This window comes from Quercus suber, unplaced genomic scaffold (genome assembly GCF_002906115.3).
Source record: "Quercus suber isolate HL8 unplaced genomic scaffold, Cork oak 2.0 scaffold_18, whole genome shotgun sequence".
NCBI classification, from domain to species: Eukaryota; Viridiplantae; Streptophyta; class Magnoliopsida; order Fagales; family Fagaceae; genus Quercus; species Quercus suber.
The window spans coordinates 741,447-761,944 of record NW_027069483.1 but is presented as its reverse complement, the minus strand read 5'-3'; the positions used below and the strand labels follow the sequence as shown (position 1 = coordinate 761,944).

Here is a 20,498-nt window from a genome sequence, read left to right as displayed (position 1 = left end):
TCTTGAGTATAAAAAACTTACAACGACACAAACAAAAATGGAATTGGAAATGGAAAATTGAAAGAGGATAGGGAAATGGAAGGATTAAGATTGGAGTAGACGAAGGAGGAAAAAGAAATTATGTTGATGGATGCAAGTGTGTTGCCTCCAATGCAACAAAAATATATTCATCAACGCCATATAGAAATCCTTGAAAACTGAAGGAATTAGCTTGACATAAGGTGCTCTTGTTTTGTTACAGTGTGATCAAATTGACTAGAATATATGGGCTCACTCCCTTTTTTTTTTTTTTTTTTTTTGGCTGCAATGTGATCCCATTGACTAAAAATAGTACTTGTTATCTACTATTATTTGATGTATTACAACATTTGCATTTTTCATTGCAACTAGCGATAGATTTGATGCTATTATCATTTAAACTTTCCATTAGAAGATTATACATATCAATTAATCTCAAAGATGTTTAGTCTTAGGGTGACATCAATCTTATTTATATTGAAAATGTATGATCATTTGGAAAATATGATTGTTGTTAAACATGACCATTTGAAAAATATGATCATTTAAATAAAATAAAGTTAAAAAAAAAATTGTTGAGAAATATGATCGGTGGAAGATTTGAAAAAATTTATGAGATTTAAAAAATATAGCTATTGGGAATGAATAGATGAAAAATAAAGAAAGGTTAAAAAAAGAATAAAGAAAGATTAAAGAAATAATGTAAAAAAGAATGAAGAAATTATATTTAAATGAGATAAAGAAAGGATAGAGAGTTTGTTGGAAAGTGTATTTGAAAAAGTAAGTAGGTAAAAGGTAAATGTAACTGATCACTCTCAAAATAGTACAAAAATTTTGAGAAGCTGCTAGAGATGCTTTATGTCAGTTTATAATATCTCACATCCACTAACTATACTGCCATCCTCCATATTTTCAAGTATACAAAGGTCACTCCCTTTCCATGATCTTCACTTCTCCTCCCAATATTTTATTGAGCTACATGCTTAAATGAAACAAAAAAAAAAAAAAATGAAAATGATATTATTTTAAAAGTATAAGACTCAGATTCAAAACTAACACATTTTAAAGTTTGATTAGATATTTTTTGAAACAATAGCTTCTCAAAAAGAAAAAAAAAAAATTCAAAACAATAAGCTTTAATTTGAAACTAATTATAAAACACGAGGTTTAAAATTTAGTTTATATAAAAAAGGTTTAAAATCCAATTATCCTTTAAATTTAGGTGAATTGTCATTGAGTTTCTAAAGTTTAATATTTTGTCATTTTAGTTCTTAAATTTTAGAGAAGTGTTATATTTATAATATTTTCATAACAAATTATAGATGGTAAGTTGTTATTAATTCTAATTTAAACCTAATACTTAAATTAATTTTTTTACCTTTCAATAATAACCTCCCTTATAATTTGTTGTGGACATATTGCGTACATAACATTCCTCTAAATTTTAACATATTTGTCAAATTAATAATTTTGTAATTCATGTAAAAAATTAATCCACCATGAATGTAAAGACCAACTTAAAAAATATACTTTATCAAAAAAAAAAAGCTAAAAAAAAAATTTTAAAGTTTGATGACCAAAATGAAAAAAAAAAAAAAAAATTAAGGGAAGAAAATGATGATTCAATTTGAAACTATATATAATTTAATTTGTATTTAATGTTAAACGGTAAAGTTTAATTAAATTTTTTTTTGTAATTTTAGCAAAAATTTAACTAAAAACAAAAAAAGACCGTACAGACTAGAAAGTGGAAGAAGGAATGAAGATAGGAAGCATCGTCACGAAACGTTGGTCGTAACAGATAAAAAAAAAAAAAAATTAATAATAATAAAATAAAAACAAACGAATCTTTCAAAAGTGAAATTACCAAAAACCCCATGCTCCCCCACACTTCTCCTTTCTCCTTCTGTAAACTCAGATTGCGCTTTCCTTCATTCCTTCTGTAAACTCAGAACCAATCAAAAATTCCCTCCCTCCTCGCCGGACAGAAATATCTCTTCCCTCCAAAACCACCTTTTTATACTTATATTTATACATATAAATTACAAAGAGAATCTCTCTCTCTCTCTCTCTCTCTCTCCACAGAGATTCTAAAGAGAGAAAGAAAGAAAGTCGCGAATCGAAGAAAATGGTGGCGCTGATCGATTAGAGCTTCACCTTCCGTACAACTCATGGTTCGTTCTCGAACTTTCTCTTTCTCTGCGTTTACTGGTCTAACCTAACCGTTTTTCGTTTTCATTTCTCGATTTTTGATTCCACTAATCTAAAGCTTTAGCTAGCTAGCTGGCAATCAATTCCTATTTGATTAATTAATTTAGGTTTTTGTGTTAGTTTTAATCTTAATCTACGCTTGAATTAAAATTGAGTGAAAGAGTAGTAGCGATCGAAGTTTATATAGCATAAAATTTGTAGAATCGTATGTAATTTTCTAACATTCTTGAAGATTTGTTTGTTTAGCATAAAATTACGAGTCGAAGTGAAGTATTTCGGTGTGGACTGTGGATTAGTCAAGAGTTTAAAGAGGCACAATAGTTTGTGAAGCTTTACATTGTTAACACACACGTTGCATTATAGCAAAGTTTTTTAATTGTTGCGTTTCGGTATGCTTTTACTGGTGTTTAGCTACTGTGGTTGCATGGGAGGATTTGAAGATTCCTGATTGATACATGTTTGTGTTTTGCATCAATCATAACTTTTTATTGAATGAGTTTTTTTTGGACCCATCCATTGTTGGATTACGTTGTCTCTTTATACTCTCTTTGCTTATAAAGTATCAAGATGATAAGGGATCAATAACTATTTTATTTATAAAATGTTTAAATTTCAATTTGATTTTGATTTGATTTGATTTGATTTTATTTTATTTTTGTATTTTAAAACTATTATGCAAGTTTATCAAGTTTAAATATGAAATTTGACGAGCGTGTTAAGAACAATGAGAACGTGTTTGAAGCTTATAATGGGTAATTCTGTTTTTTTTTTTTTTTTTTTTTTTTGTTGGTTCACTTAGGGTACTATCGAAATGGATGTACCTTTGGGTGGTGAGAGTCCTGCTATACTGCAATTGCACAAATGGGGTCCCTCACAGGCCCGACTCAACCTTTCAGAATTCCGTGAAGCTTTTATTTCTCCTACGAGACTTTTTATTATTGCTGTCATATCAGTGTGAAGCTCTGCTTCTTCCTCTGAATATTGGTGAGTTTTCTTGACTCAATTTCCTTTCTCATATATGTGCTTTGATGCATTGAGACTGCTGTGTGTGATACATAGTGGTTTAATTGATCTTTCTTTTTTCTTTGTCTGCAGGGGACCCTGTAAATAGTGATGGTCTGGAAGGTAGTCATGACAGAAGTTCTAAAGATCCAGGTTCATTTTTTGAAGCACCTGCAGTATCTAGTAGGTCAGATTCAAGGGACAATATGGCCGGCACTTCTGGGTCAGTTGTGGATTTTGATAATGATTTTTCTCCTCTAGGTGAATCTTCCATGTCTGATTGTTGTACTTTTCTTGGGGATGTAAACTCACTGGCTTGGGGTGTATGCGGTGATACCTATGATCAACACAAGGATACTTCATTTAGAGAACTTTTATTTGTATCTGGCAACCATGGTGTGACTGTCCATGCCTTTTGTCAACCCAATAGAAGCAGTGCAATGACTACAACTGCTCTGGAGGGTGACTTTGGACAAGGGAGGTGGGTGGAGTGGGGGCCTTCTGCTACCCTAGCTCAAAATATGGAGGTGCAGGAACCTTCCACCTTGTGTTGTGAAGCCCCTGTTGTGGATCTAAACACAGCCCAGGAAAGTAATGAAATTCGAAATAATATTTCTGAAGTAAATGGGGATGATGAGTTGTCAAAAAGTATTGCTCCTAAGAAATGGTTGCAATCATTTTTTACTGAAGTTGAAAGCATCAAATCTGATGGCACCACATGGACCAGGTTCCCAGATAAGTCATCATTTCCTTGCTCTGCAAAGGTTGTTTCATTCAGCCTTTTTAATAGTAGCTTACCACTTCTGGGCTTCAATTACAAATGCAATTCTGTATCAAGTAAGGAAACAGTTCTTGATTCAGAGAATGACACATCTATAAAGTCAGATTTGGCTTCATCAGTTTCAAATTTGAAGGCTGATGTTTTGTCCAATATTTTTGGTGTTGGAGTGAATAGTTTATACAAGTGCTCCAGAGTGTTCTCTAGCAATTCACATCACTTTATTGGATTCGTTTTAACAATGGTGGATGTTACTGTCAATACTAGTGATGAAAATGGTAGTAGCATTTGCAACAATTTACTTCTTGTTGCTAGGTTAGAGAGTTGGGGAATCCAGTGGGTTTCGTCGGTGAAGCTTGAAGAAAGTCTAAATGTAGGCCCAGTGGTTGAGTGGATGGACTTTTGCTTTTCTGATGATCTTCTTGTTTGTCTTAATTCATCTGGCTTAATATTTTTTTATGCTGCAATATCTGGTGCTTATGTTGCACACATAGATGTTTTACAGTCATGTGGACTTAACCCTCAATTTGATTTGCTGGAGAAAGAAAAATTTTCTAAAGGTGCTGATAAACAAAATAAACAAGTTGATGAAGTTCATGAGAAGTCAACTTATCAACAGGTGAAACTTTTAGTAGAAGATTGTTTAAAAGATTGCTTGTTGCTTCACATACTTCCCTCTTAGCTGTGGTTGATGAGTATGGTGTAATATATGTAATTCATGCTGCTGACCATATGCCTGGCAATTACTATACATCTGAGAAATTGCTTCCACATTTTCAGCATTTGGACTTGGTTTGTTGGTTGGTTGGGAGGTTGGCGGTTCTGATATTGGCCCCCAAAGGGTATATCCTAGTTATTCTGGTCGTCTTAAATTTAATATTTCTTCCACGATGGATGGAAGATTTTCCTTTATGGATAATATTGGAGGTAATGTACAGAAAATCCGAGACTTGGACCTTCATGAAAAGAGGAGCCATTGTGGCTCATATTTAAGTGGTTTTTCTGCTGCTTCGAAGACAACAGATCAGAGGTTTCATGACTCTGAAGTTCCATCACACAGTATGCGGAAAATATTTCTTTCAACATATAGATTTAATGAGGATGATTGTGTCTATTTTTCTCCCTTGGGAATTACTCGGTTCATTAAAAAACACCATATGAAGAACCAAAAGGGTTCTCAAATTGTTCATTTTGATCTGCATACAGAGTTGGCAGTGCGTGATGACAGCTGCTTGAGTGGGTGTGAAATGTTCTATCTCCAAGGGATAAAAGAAGCTTTCATTGGAGAAGCAGTTGGTTGCACATTCCAGGGATCTTTTTATTTGGTGACAGAAAATGGTCTTTCAGTGGTTCTTCCCTCAATCTCAGTTTCATCTAATTTCCTTCCTATTGAGCCTATTGGATATCAGCTGCCAAGTATCAGTAGAGGCATCGAATATCAAGTTAGAGACATATTGGAAACTACTGAATCAAAGCAGCCATGGCCGCTGTGGAAACTTGAAGTTTTGGACAGGGTTCTTTTGTATGAAAGCACTGAAGTGGCAGATTGCTTATGCTTGGAAAATGGTAAGAATAGTTGAAATTGAACTTGTTAGTGATTTCTAGTTTTCTATTAGATGAATTCGATTTACATAGTTTCTGTTCTTAGTTTTGTGCTGGACCAGTGCTTTAGATTCTACATTATCGCCCTGGAAGACTGTCTTCAATTTTTAATTCTATGATGATCTCATGTAATCATTTCTTGAAATGTCATCTCTTTCTTTGTGGTAGGATAGCTGGTGATTTGTGATCTTTTAGGATTTTGTATAAGGTATTCAACTTCTTGTCCAAATGGGATAAGCTGATTAATTTAAATATGCTTATAAAACGCATTAGATATTCTGCAAATTAATTGCATTGGTTCTTTTGGTTAGATATGAGTCAGCTGTAGAGTTATATCAAATGTTGACTGTCTGGAATCTTGTTTTGTTATGTCTGTGGTGGACTATATGGAGGGAAAGAAATTGATGTACTTTTGAAGATGTGGAGTTTATGTCAGCTCAACTGCTAGCATCCTTCTATAGTTCTCTCTATGAGTGGTCTTTTGCTTTGGGTTTTACAGATAGTAAATTTATTCAATCTTTCATCAAGTCTATTCATATGTAGATATTTTCTCCAATTGTAATTCTTTAGGCTATTTCATGTAATTTTTCACAAAGTAGTCTCGTTTCAATAAAATTATTCTTACCTAAAAAAAAAAAAGTGTTTTGCAATTGGCAACTTGTTAATTGGTTTAAACAACAGTTTTGCAGGATAATATGTAATATAGTCTGTCAAAGTTGGTTGCCAAATTAAATTACAGTTGTCATATTTATTTAGGCTAAATCTATCTGCAGAGAACACTAGAATGACTAGAGTTTGATTCTCAAGCACAAACATCCTTATGTCTTGAAGGTTTGTGCAAGAGACACACATGCACATGCTCGCCCCCCGGGGGGGGGGGGGGTTGAGGTCATGGTCTTAATTTATATATATATATATATATATATATCAGTTTGATTGTTGGAGGATCTTCCTTTCTTTGAGAATATTTCTATTTCTTTTACTAATTACGTAAATCACTCATAAACAGTATACTTTGAGAGAGAGAGAGAGAGAGAGGGAGGGGGGGGGGATGCAATACTTCAAAGGAATCTTTGATTTTTTGCCCCCTCTATTTGAAAAAGCATAGAAAATTTTCTAAGCAAGCAATAGGAGAAGATTTTAGAAATCCAAGTACATTTGGAGCTACAATTTCTAAACAAGCAATATAAGGAGAAGATTTTATAAAGCCAAGTACATGTGGAGCTACAATACCAAACTAATTTCATTGGTTTTTGCTCTTTGATTTTAACATGTTATGGATGTTTTTCCTTTGAATTGCTGCATTTTAGGATATGCTAAACTGTGTTTTGAGTGCATTCATGACATCTGGATACTGTCATGCCAGGGTGGGACTTAAAAATTTCGCGGATGCGTCAGTTGCAAATAGCGTTGGACTACTTGAAATTTGACGAGATAGATCGGTAAGATTCTATTTTTGCTTTATCTGGTTGTGCAATGGCTTTTTGGCTTCGTGTTTTAAGCACTTGATAATAGCGTATATGTATCTTTGTACATAGTGTAATATAGAATATATGCTAAAGAAGGAAAGGGGGTGAAAAAAAAAAAAAAAAAGGTAGATCTATTAGGGTAGGGTCAAATTTCTCTTTTTGATTAGTAAGTTATCATACTTGGTGGGTTTTGAACCCATGGCCCCACTCTCCTCCTTGCTCTTACAATAGGAGTAGGTGCCATTTGAGATAGAGCTCATTGGTGTAAGGATTTCATGGTTGTTCATTATTCTTTAGTTAATACAAGCAGTAATGTAGTTATAAGATTTAATTGTAACTAGCCTACAGAGGAGGATGCTCATTAGGCCCCACACCAAATTTAGAGTATATATTTGAATAATCTGAGTCTTTAAGGTTGCTTTTTTGGGAGCTTCTTGTTGGCTTCATCACCCAGTGTTCTTGCAAACTTCTTCCCACTTCCTTAGAATAGGACCAAAAGAGAGATCCAATTGAGGGGAAAAAATTTGATGCTGTACTTTGAAACTTGATTTTCAGAGAATCTGATTTCAAATATCTAACAACCAGACCAATGCATTTATTGCTTAAGTATTGTTTATGTAAGGATTATATTTAGGTTTTGTTCTGGGGCAATGTTTGGGTTTTATGAACAATGTTAACCAATGGATTTTTCCCCTTTTGGACTTTGTTGGATTAACAGATCTCTGGAAATGCTTGTTGGTGTAAATCTCGCTGAAGAAGGGATTTTGAGGTTGCTCTTTTCTGTGGTTCATCTGATGCTTTGTAAATCTGCCAATGAAAATGAGGCTTCTGCTGCATCAAGGTAAATTCCTTTTCCATTTCCACTTATTCTCATGGATGTCCTGCGGTATCTGTTTCCATTTTTGAAAGAAGTTGACAGAAAATCACATTAGCTGCTCAAGAGGATCTCTGATGGGGCTATATAATTTTCTGTGAATCTTATATTTATACTACTTATGCACAAAGTCAATTGATGTCTCTGGCTTTTGAAATCTCTTAATAGGAGAAAAATGGGGTGATGCTTTTAAATACAAAGGCAGGATTTTTTTAATTTTATGTTTTGTTGTTGTTTTAATTTTTATTTGGATTGGTAAATTACAAATGCTCCTTGCCCCAAGTGCAATAATTTAGGTGAAATTAAATTAAAACTTACAGCATATTCACCAGACATAATGCCATCAACTAATCGAAAGAAGCTGATAGAATTTGATCCCTTTGCCTCCCACAATGAGATGTGGTGAGGATATCAAGTCAGGATCTTGATCAACCAACCCTAACTTTACAAGACCAGTGTTGCTTGAGGTAGTGGTAAATTTAATTTTATTACTTTACATATTAAGTATCACTTAATTTTTGTCCTAATGTGATCCTGTTTTTTTTTTTTTTTTTTTTTTTTTTATTCTTCCCTTATTGTGTTGTCTGGTCAATTTGAACAAGAAATGGCCAGCCCATTGTGCATTTTTCAGCTGGTTATAGACAGCCACTCATGTTTTGCACTTTTGACTTTTACAACCAGCCTGTTTGCCTAATGAAAAATGAAATTATTATTATTATTACTTTTTTTTTGAGGATATGCGTTAGAAGTCATTATGCTAATAGTGCATAAGCTCTGAATGTGCAGTCCCTTCTCCGGCATGCAGGGTGGACTTCCTTCAAGTCCATCCAGCAGAATATATTCCTAGTAGGCTTAGGGTATTCCTTTTTTTTTTTTTGATAAGTAATAAATATGTATATTCAAAAACACTACCTCATGCAGAAAGTCATAAGGCAGAAAAAAGATTACAGAAAAAGAAGATAAAAAAAGAAATAAAAGATACTAATTACAAAGGAGAAAGCTAAGGAACATAGAGAGAGAATTGCTAGAGGTGAGCACCTAAAAGGGAGCCACTAATTCAAAAACACTACCTCATGCAAAAAGGGAGCCACTAAAAGAAGCCAATAGCTGGTCGTCGGAGCTTTCCATATCCTCAAACGTCCTCCAATTTCACTTCCTCCAAAGACACCACATTAAGCACAACGAAGCTAAATTCCAGATGCTAACGAATGCTTTCTAGGCCAATTCCACCAACCAAAGAGAGTATCTGCAACTGATCTTGGCAAGATCCATGAAATCCCAAAAGATCTAAAAACCAAACTCCACAATTGGTAAGTCTTACCGCCATGAAGTAGCAAATCATCCACCATCTCCCCATTACAATGACCAATGCACCAATCAACAAAATCCATCCCTCTACCCCTCAAATTGTTACCTGTAAGGATCTTATTCCAAACAGTAGTCCACACAAAGAAAGAAACACGCCAAGGAGCTTTAACCTTCCAAACACCTTTCCAAGGAAAGATAATGGGCAAGGGACCTTAACTTATTATAAAACGATTGGATATCAAAATCCCCATTTTTCGTCAACTTCCATCTCAATCTCCATTCTTAGTTGGAGGTAAATTAGAACCAAAGTACGGAGAAATTCATCCACACCAACCATTTCCCACTCATTTGGCCTCCGAATGAAACGAACATCCCAACTTCTCGTTCCTCTATCCCCAACCATTTAAGAGAAGAGGCCACTGATGCCTCTTTATTGGAAGCAATCCCGTACACAACCGGAAATGTCAAATTGAGTGGAGAATCCCCACACCATTGATTTGTCCAAAGCTTCACTCTATCCCCCACCCCTACCTCTATTTTTGCTAAAAACCTCCCAACCCATTCAGATACTTCTGCACAAACCACACCCATGTACCCCTCTATCTAGTTTGGAGGTCCATCTCCCCCACTCTTCCCCAAACTTCAGAGCTACAACCCTTCTCTAAAGCCTTGTCTCCTCAACCCTAAACTGCCGTAACCATTTCCTAGTAAAGCTTTATTAAAAGTAGTTAATTTCCTTACTCCTAGCCCACCATTTTCTAGAGGTGCAAACACCTTATCCCATTCCACCAAGTGTGTCTTGGAATCCCCCCACAAGAAATCCCTTTGCAACCTCTCAATTTTATTGGCCACATGTGTAGGGATAGTAAAGAGGGATAAAAAGTAAGTAGGAAAACTAGATAATGTAATCTTAAGCAACATTAGTCTTCCACCTTTTGATAACGCTTAGGGTAGTCCCTCCCTGCTCTTCTCAACTTTTGAAATCTAACTTTAATATATTATAGTGGCATAGTTGTGAGACCGGTATCCAGAATGGTATCTACTTTGTGTGCTTAGGATACCTTTTTTGATTAGTAAGTAAGAAATTTTATTAAATGTATGCTTANGGGGGGGGGGGGGGGGGGGCGGGGGGGGGGGGGGGGGGGGGGGGGGGGGGGGGGGGGGGGGGGGGGGGGGGGGGGGGGGGGGGGGGGGGGGGGGGGGGGGGGGGGGGGGGGGGGGGGGGAGGGGGGGGGGGGGGGGGGGGGGGGGGGGAGGGGGGGGGGGGGGGGGGGGTTATATTTACGATAATCTACATCTGAGGAATAGTTATCAGATTGTTATTGGAATTCAATTCAAATGATCATAAGCCTTTACAACATCCAATTTGCACAATACCCCTTTAATGATATATATATATATATATATAGAGTTAGGTATTCTATATTTTATGTTGCAAGTGTTACATATATGGTCATAATACATGAAAATGTACTAGGCTTCCATTGCTGTCTTAAGCTTGCAATTGTGAACCTCAAGTAAATCTGGATGCTTCTTGGAGTTGATGGTTACTTTTTTAATGGATATATACGTGTGTGTGTGTGTGCATGCGTGCGCAGTAGTGGAACCAAGGTTTGACTTCAGGCAGGAAAAATTTATAACTAACATGCATATATCTTCTTACTTTGTGGACATATGTAGACACACATACACATTGCGCAGGAGCACAATGCACACATTATATATAATACTTTTGATCATTTTGGACAATAAAATGTCACTCATGTGAATACTAAGTGGTATTTAATATCGGAAAACCCATAAGAAGCAGAGTATCCATTATCTTGTGTTTATTTTTATTTTTTATTATTATATATTGTGTTTATTTGTTAGGATTTTGTCATAAACGAATAAGCTGTGTTATAATTTTTTTAAGTCAAAATCCCAGTTATAAGTCTCATGTAATGATTTTTAATAATTAGATAAACCTCAAACATAGCTTTTGTTGGTTTTTGTTAAACTAATAAAATGCTTACATTTTAACAATTTTAAACCACATAGTGACCATTTGGGTGTCTAAACCTTTTGGAGTTTTAACTTGAAAACAACATCAAATTATGTATTCATTATATAATCAATTTCAAATTTTATTAGTCATACACTCATTTTTATAGAAAATAAAAAACTATTACATAAAGAATTTAAACTCTTAAAACTTCGAAATGTAACAATATATATATATATATATATATATTGTATTTTTTTCTCTCTTCAATTTAAACTTTTGCTTGTATTTTTTTTTTCTATTCTATTAAATTATTTTCTTCTTTATTTCCATTTTTTGTAATCATTGTTTTTCTTATATAACTTTTGATCCTTAAAAAATTAGAATCATTGTTTTTTTATAAAAAAAATGTTAAAATAGGACAGATTTTCTTCCTGTTTTGTTCAATGAAACTTTGCATATAAAAGAGATAAATATGAAAACATAAAAGAATATAGAAAATAAAAGAGAGAAAATAAAGTATAAAAGGGGAATTTTTGGTGGGGTTAGGGAGAGCAATTGCCAGTTTGCCATCCACTTCTCTTCGCAACCCTCCTGTCTCTACCATTGTATATAGAAGTGTGTTTTTCACTTTTGCATAAAGCTTAAATTTACCAAAATGCTTTTCTTGCCAAGAGCCTTGTAGCTTAACTAGTGCCTTCTGGTGTTACCAACGGAAATATCTAGGATTCAAATCTCCCTGTCCACCTTTGTAACTATTGAATTATCAAAAAACTTCTCTTGGTTTGGTAGTTGATGATGTCAGTTTCACCCTTCAGCCTGGTTTAACCTATCATGCTCTGTCCTGACTTGTCCATATTTATTACAGTAGGTGTCTGACTTGAGCCTTGTCTCATCATGTTGAATTTGGTGTCTGTCTTTTGATTATCTATTTGTTTGTATGTGCAAACTAGTGCTTATTAATAGAAATTGGTTGGCATATATAGTATGGTAACATTTGGAAATGTTTTGATAACATGTGTGGTTGGTACTTGACTATTAGAGATGTGGTTGGAAACGAACAATAAGAGATTGCTGTAGTATGGTCTAGCCAGACTTGAATTTATGTGAAAGGTGTGGGGAGTTGTTCTCTGTGGTGTGGTCATTACTCATATGGGTTTGGTGTTTGGTAGGCAATCAGAGTGGGTTGGGATGCAATTCATTAGATTTGTTGGATATGGTGATAGGAACCTAGAATCCTTATTTCCTGAGCTATTTCAGATAGCTTCTATTGAAGATGCTTTGGTCTCAGATCGCATGGAGATACATTTTGGGGGAGATCACCAAAAACCTATTTTTGTGAGTCAGCCCCAGATTGGGAGTTGAGAACGTTTGCCCTTTATTTTTTTGTTTTTGAATTGCTATATTTTGCCGGTGTCCAAGTGGGTATGGAGGATAGGTGCTTTGGAGATGCAGCAAGACTGGGTGTTTTGGTGTTCAAGCATTTTATGAGGTAAAAACTCCAAATGGAGTATACATACAGGCTGTATACCCAAAGAATCCTTACAAACAGTTTCAGATACAATGAATTGATAAAATCATATATGGTTGGTGGTTTACTTGAATCCACAGACAGCCTATAGAATAATAACCCTATGAACAGATATTCAAATCTGTAGAGAGAGTTTTTGTTCTTCAAATGTGCTCCTATTCCTCCCCATCCATATATGCCACATTAAACAAGAAGCAACACGTCCAACTTCCTGGATGTCTTGGAACCTTGATGCCAACATAAGTGAAATCCTGCCGGTCTTTGATTAATGAAATTATTTATTACATATAAAAAAAACCCTTTATTATTCTTTTTTTTAACAAGCACTTTAAGCAACTAAATAGAATGGTAGGAAAAAATACATGTAGCAGGCCTTGATTGGTCTGTTGAGGATCCATAGCTGACCCCAAAATTTTGGAACTAAGGCTTGGTTGTTGTTTCAAGATTCTAAGCAACTACATCTTTAGAAATTTGTCATGCGTCACAGAGTCACAGGCTCACAATTTTAATTTTGGGTGTCAACTATGTCAAGTGGATCCCTGTTCATCTAGTACATGGAACTTTGATTATGTGATATAAAATAAATAGTTATTATGCTTTTCAAAGGGGAGAAAAAGCAAGAAAAGAAGAATGAGCAGAAGCACTCTATGTATGTTTTTTGGGTAAAATTTTCTTTAGTCCATAATCATGTTTTGGAACTTACTTTACTCAATTCCATATATAGGCTTCTTGCATTGGCCACCCGCTTTGCAACCAAAATGATTCGTAAATATGGATTACAACAAAACAAGGAAAATGCATGCATACTACAGAGCTTTAGTAGGACTCGCATACTTTCTCTTCCACCAGTTAGGCCAGAGAAAGTACAATATGATCAGGAAAATTCAAGAAGGCTCCGTGAGATGGCTCACTTCTTAGAGATTATTCGAAATCTGCAACATCGACTTAGTACAAAATTCAGAAGGCCAGGCCAAGGATTGGTAAGGGGTTGTATGATCCTGCTAGTCTAGATATTTCTGTACTTGTTGCATCTAATTAGTATACTTTTGTTAATACTTATTTCTGTATTGCAGGTGGATGGTAGGGAAGCATCAAGTTTGGTAGATACGGATTTAACTCAGGATGAATGTCATCTTTCTATTATTTCTGCAGATGTGGTGTCATTAGACACACCAAACCAACTGGAACTTTCTTTTCCTTTCTCTGCTTCAGCCTCTAATAATACTGAGAATCTTGCGTTGATGCCTGTGGATACCGAATCCCATTTGGAACTAGAGGATTTTAGTGAAGTATCTGCGATTGTGCCACAAGGGGGAGTGCCGGAAAAGAAAGTTCTTCCCTTGGAAAATCCCAAGGAGATGATTGCTCGTTGGAGTTTAGATAATTTGGACCTGAAAACTGTGGTCAAAGATGCTTTACTCTCTGGTCGTCTCCCTTTAGCAGTTCTTCAACTACATCTTCATCAATCAAGAGGTTCGGTCACTGACAAAGAGCCTATTGATACTTTCACTGAAGTTCGTGACATTGGAAGAGCTATTGCTTATGACTTATTTTTGAAGGTAGCTTATTATTAGTTTTCATGTAAAGATAACGTCATTTATCTTCCCTAACTAATATGGACATGATCATCTATGGTCTTTGGGCCAGTTGGCACCTGGGTGCCTGGTTGTGGTCTTATACGTTATTCTAGGGTTCTATCCCCCACAATGACCTAGCAAAAAAAAAAAAAAAAAAAAATAATATGGACATTATCTACAGGGAGAAACTGGACTTGCTACGGCAACTCTGCAAAGGCTTGGGGAGGACATTGAAACCAGTCTCAAGCAGTTATTTTTTGGCACTGTAAGGAGATCTCTTCGAGCACAAATTGCTGTGGAGATGAAAAAATTTGGTTACATGGGACCATATGAATGGAAAATATTGGATAGGATATCACTCATTGAGGTAACTGGAACTTACATAGTTGTTTATCTTATGTTTCTCATACAATATTGTGCATTGCAATTATAAGTTCCAATATGTTATTTATGGAGCTAAGACTTCCTCTCTTCTTGTTGTTTGTTCTTTTTCAATTTATTTTTGGAGAGGCTGTATCCTAGCAGTAGTTTCTGGAAAACATTTCTTGACCGGCAGAAAGAATTCATGAGAACTTCATCAAGTTCAAATTCGCCGGAAGGAATTTATTTGCACCTATTGCGCTCACATTTGTTCGACAATCTGATCATCGAGTGTGGTGAGATTGATGGAGTTGTCGTAGGGTCATGGACAAATGTCAATCAAAGCTCTTCTGTTGATGAAGTCAATGCTAATGCTAAATACTGGGCTGCTGCTGCTATTTGGTCTAACGCCTGGGATCAAAGAACCGTTGATCGTGTAAGTTACTTCTAATTTCTTTCTTCAATTTCTGTTACCATTGAGAGATACATTTTTTTGTGTGTGTGGATAATATCATTGACATTGAGAGATGCTCTATAAATTGATTTAAATAAAGTGCTCTCTGTTGTGCTGTAACCTGAGTGGAAGGAAAATTTAATGCTATGATAAGCTTTGACCTGGTCCCTACTTAGAGCTTGCATGATGTAAGAGTGGGACAGATTACAGATTCTGTCTGCTTGCGCTTGTGGTAGGCTTAAGGGTTGGAGAGTTAGTGGTTCAAAGTTTATCATAGTGGACAATTCTATATAATGGATAATTAATCCAGATTTGCTTTTATTGAACTCATTTTCTCATTCAACTGATCCAAAATTGTCTGTCTTTTTAAGAAAAAGCCTTGAACTTGGAATCTAGTGCTGCGTTATTTACCATTATATTAGATGAGAAACTTCGTCAAGCATCCTTCATTAGTTTTCTTTGTGAGTCGTCTTTTGTATCAAGTTTCACTGATAGTAACTCTGTTCATTCCTTCATAGAGTCGATCCATATGTAGATATCCTCCAATTGTAATTCTTTAGGCTACTTCGTGTTTGTTTTCATGAGGTAGTCTTGTTTCAATAAAATTATTTTTACCTATAAAAAAAATGAGAAACTTCGTCAAGCAGTTGATAGAAAAGATTTTCAGCAAAGAACTTGTTGCAGGATTTCAGTTCTCATACCAAATTAAAGTAGGAAAAATTGGAGAATTTGTCTATGAGTGCTTTTGGTAGGCTTAGGGTAGGAGAATATATGAGTTTAGGGTGTAGAACTTTAGAAAGATTGGTTAGGTTCAAGAATGTCTATGGTTTTAGTAGGGAGTGAAAACTATTCGATTTAGGGTTGCAATAAATGTTAGAAAAACTAAGATTGAATATGCCCACATGTTGTGAACAGTGCACGAAAACAGTAGTGTGAATGGTCATGCAATGGCAAAGAGAAGAGAAGGTGAGAAAGAGCTCACCAAGGTCAACGTACCTTAACACACAAAACACCAATGTTTTGAATTTCGTGTCGTCCTGGCCGGAATGGCTGGAATTTTTCATTCCAGTGGGTAGACCGGTGCAACTAACCCCCCTGTTCTGTTTTACTTCAAACTCCGGCCTGTGCCGGCTGAAATACTTGTTCCGGGCTGAAATAAAAAGCTGGCCTTATTTGCTGATTTGCTTGATTCTGTGTACTTGATCTCAATTGATCATGGGGAATGAGTAGGTCCAAATGTTATGAGTTGCTCAGCACTTGACTTTTGATTCAGCGAGAAGGTTAGAGAGGCTAAAGTCTAAACTAAAAGAAGGAGAAAAAAAGATGAGAAGAGAAAGTTTGAAAAGGTTTTGTGAAGACTGTGATAATGAAAAAGTAAAAATAAGAGGAAGAAGAGTAGTGTCAGAGGAGAGATGGAGCAGTGAGTCACGTGTTTGGGACTTGGGAGTGATGAAGTTTTGAATATTTAAGTTAAAAGAAGTTTCTGGGAAAGTTGCTTTACAAATACCCTTATTTTCTTTGCGTATTTACAATAATATCATATTTGATTTTTTCCTTTTTTCTATTGTACAGCCGGCTTGTGTTCTAAGTTTCCAACAAAATAAAACCAATTAGTTTTGAATGTAAGTAGTTACAAAACATGCCTACACATTTCAGGAGTTCTTTCATTAGAATTTTATATATAATCAATTAATATTTTTTTTTTTGGAAGAAATCAATTTAAAAACTTTAGCTTAATAATAATAAATAATAGTCATTTTATTATTATTATAAAATAAAATATATACCCGGTGCGTAATCCCAAAACATTGCACCGGCACACATTCAGTAGCCAATCCGGAGCGGCCTCCGAAATGGAATTCAAAACTTTGCAAAACACTCAAAATTTTCTATTAATCAACCTCCTTTATTTGAGTCCAATCACAAATTTATGTAAACTATAGACCTTAATTTTATTAATAGAACTAGAAATTTTACGTTGACCTGTAAACAAACTCCTAATCGAAGGTCACTGACCTTCTGTTTGGTTTGGCATAATTGGGTGGGCAGTCATTCTTCGGATATTTGGAACATTGTCCTGTTATGTTTGATTTGGACATTGTGGCATGAACATAAGGTTCCCTGGGAACTGAACCCTTGGATTATCTATCAATTGCTCAATCAATTATTGCCGCACATTTGAGGATGTGGAAAAATTTGGAACAAAATTGATAGAATTGTTTGCTGGATCATTGTTTGATTGGTCTCAGGCGTGGGGTTTTACTAACAGCAGCTCCATTGTTGATTTTCTCAAATCATTATATTTCTGTACATAACCAATGTAATTCTTTAGACTCCTTTGTGTTCATTTCTATGCACCCCTGATAATTGTGTCGTTTTTCCTGGGCTGTGAGAACTCTTAGCCACATGGATAGTTCAATGTGCTTATTAGCGCCTAACCGGACCTTGAGATGTGGATCACCCAAGGCACATTGGCACGGCGTACTTATATTGTTTGAGCTGGGGTTTGAAACCAAACTTTTCCTCAAGAGGATAGATGGGGCAATTCAGGTGATATTCAATGCAGATCCAACTTTCTATTCAATCGTGGTAGCCGAGTGGTCCAGGGGGACCACCACGGCACCTCTCTTCTCGAGAATCGATACATCCCTTATCAATATATGGAGAACTATCTCTCGAGAATCCATACATCCCTTATCAGTATATGGACAACTGTCTCTTGAGCATTGGTTTATGTTCGGCCTTAGCGGGAAAATAAAATGGAGCACCTAACAACTTGGAAAATGGAAAGATTTGTACAAGTTATACCTTCTTTCGTCACCACGTAGTCTTTATTCAATAAAATATTTTGTTATGTATCAAAAAAAAGAAAAAAGAAAAAAAAAAGCCTGTGTAAAAGCCCCTAAACTTAACTTACCTATTAATATAATTTGATTACCAATACCTCTCTCTCTCTCTGTGGCGGAACTTATGTTCCATTCTTGTTCCTACCCTTACTTTAGATTTACAGATTGTAGTTTATGGAATCTTAAGTCAAAACTCTTGCCAGCAAATTTGTGGGAATTTGGTTAAACTCTCATGCAACGGCCATATGGAAGCAGATTTGTTTGTCAGTTTATTTTAATTTAAAATTGTTTGGACATGAAAAAGAAGAAAGATAAAATTTTAAAGCCAAATAGGAACTTTCTAAGAGAGGACTTGTTTTTGTAATGTTATATTCTTTGCTACATTCCGTTTTCTTCATTTTCACTCTTTTTGGTGTGGAAATGCGTAGGAACAAGCAAGTGCCATACAAGGCCATAATATGGATTGCTATATGAATTTATATCAACTCTAAGGGTTTTCCTTTTGAGTTATTGAAATTATAAATCAAGACTTATTTGAGCTGAACATTCAATGACATTGGCAATATGTGCGAGAGAGTTTCTTATTTTTCTATTGATTCTCTTTTAGAGCTGAAAGCCCTTCTTGCATGTTTGAGTTTTCTTTTTACCATGGACTTATATATCTCTTTCTGCACAGATACTACTGGATCAATCTTTTCTTATGGGTGTTCATGTATTGTGGGAATCTCAACTTGAGTACCATATATGCCATAATGACTGGGAAGAAGTGTCTAAACTCCTGGACCTGGTTCCTACATCTATTTTATTAAGCGGAAACCTCCAAGTCAGTTTAGATAGTTTGCAGCCTGCTTCAACTGCTGGGTACAATAGGGGGTCTAATGATTATGGCAATTACCTATGCTCTCTTGAAGAACTGGATCTTGTGTGCATGGACATTCCAGATGTCAAAATTTTCAGGTTGTCAGCGAATATTATGTGCTCCATCTGGTTACGGTTGCTTATGGAGGAGAAGCTTGCAAAGAAATTCATTTTTATGAAGGAATACTGGGAAGGCACAGCAGAGATAGTACCCCTTCTGGCTCGTTCAGGCTTCATCGTTAGCAGATATAAGACTCCTGTTGAAGATGATAACATTAGGAGTTCATTGGATTTAAAATTCTCAGATGGTGGTGAAACTTCTCATGTGGATACTGTTCAAGCTTTGCATAAATTACTTGTACACCACTGTGCTCAATATAACTTGCCAAACCTTCTGGACCTGTATCTTGACCATCACCAGCTGGTTTTAGATAATGTTTCACTGTGTTCATTACAGGAAGCTGCAGTAAGTTTCTACAAATCCAGTGAGTGTTACTGTTCTTTATATTGGGTCTTTTTTAATAGTTTTATACATCACAAATTTTCACCAATCCCCTCTGTTGGCTATCTGTACGTTTTTGTGCCTGAAGGTTAATAAGATATCTATGTATTGCTGGTTGTATTTTCAATTCATTTTACCTTTTTTTTTTTGGCTAAATGAATCCATTTAACTTTTTTAATATATGAAAACTGAATGCAGAGATAGCAGCTAAATTCTGATGATAAACAGAATTACTCTCTCTCTTATCAAAATCACTGGTTTGGATGCCTAAAATGTTGAATCTAACATACCAGTCCTGGGATATTAGTAGTGGATTTTAAAATGCTTCAATGTTTTGGTGTTTCTGCAACATCCCTTTTATCGTTTTAATTTAGAGATCTTGAATATTTTAATTTTGTATTTTAAAATGCTTAAATTTTTTGATGTTTCTGCAACATCCTTTTATCATTTAAGCTAGAGATCTTGAATGTCTTAAAGAAATTCAGAAAACTTACAGCAATGTCATATATTAATTCTAAAGAGTTGGTGCCTTCAAAAATTTTCCTCTCTGGTTCACTAAACCTCCTGATTTATTTTTAGTTTTTGATCTTCATGTATCATGTGTGTGCTATCATGTCAAGAGCTCTCTGATAATATGAGTATGGGCTAACGTGTGTTTTTCGTTCAATACAATTTATCTGCGTAGGGAGATTGTCAATGGGCAAGATGGTTGCTCTTATCTAGAGTAAAGGGGCGTGAATATGACGCCTCACTTTCTAATGCTCGTTCGATAATGTCACATAATTTAGTTCCTGGAAGTAACCTGAGTGTTCTAGAGATAGATGAAATAATTCGTACTGTTGACGACATTGCGGAAGGAGGGGGGGAATTGGCAGCTCTAGCGACCCTATTGTATGCCCCAGCACCAATTCAAAATTGTCTGAGTTCTGGCAGTGTTAACCGGTACAGTAGCTCCTCTGCCCAGTGCACCTTAGAGAATCTTAGACCCACTCTTCAGCGTTTCCCAACATTGTGGCGCACGCTTGTAGGTGCATGTTTTGGAAATGATACAACTTATAATGTTGTGGGCCCTAAAGCAAATGATGGTTAGCCTTTTGCTTTTATTTATTTATTTTTTTTGGTTT

At 35.5% G+C, this 20,498-nt stretch overlaps 2 protein-coding genes across 2 annotated transcripts in view; both read left to right on the top strand.

Moving 5' to 3' along the window:
- Window positions 1-1,892: 1,892 nt before the first annotated feature.
- LOC136062018 (uncharacterized) lies at window positions 1,893-4,692 on the top strand. The gene is made up of 3 exons (XM_065760585.1): window positions 1,893-2,192; window positions 3,029-3,213; window positions 3,325-4,692. Exons 2-3 carry the CDS (start codon window positions 3,045-3,047, stop codon window positions 4,689-4,691), a joined length of 1,536 nt encoding a protein of 511 aa, XP_065616657.1. The 5' UTR covers window positions 1,893-2,192; window positions 3,029-3,044; the 3' UTR covers window position 4,692.
- A 207-nt stretch (window positions 4,693-4,899) lies between these two features.
- Window positions 4,900-20,498, top strand: part of LOC111985067 (uncharacterized) — a 29,280-nt gene continuing 13,681 nt past the window's right edge. Inside the window, exons 1-9 of the mRNA XM_065760581.1 lie at window positions 4,900-5,575; window positions 6,978-7,053; window positions 7,799-7,921; window positions 13,502-13,757; window positions 13,851-14,336; window positions 14,536-14,721; window positions 14,863-15,150; window positions 18,691-19,338; window positions 20,060-20,459. Coding sequence (XP_065616653.1) covers window positions 4,900-5,575; window positions 6,978-7,053; window positions 7,799-7,921; window positions 13,502-13,757; window positions 13,851-14,336; window positions 14,536-14,721; window positions 14,863-15,150; window positions 18,691-19,338; window positions 20,060-20,459 — 3,139 coding nt within the window. The remainder of the gene's footprint in view (window positions 5,576-6,977; window positions 7,054-7,798; window positions 7,922-13,501; window positions 13,758-13,850; window positions 14,337-14,535; window positions 14,722-14,862; window positions 15,151-18,690; window positions 19,339-20,059; window positions 20,460-20,498) is intronic.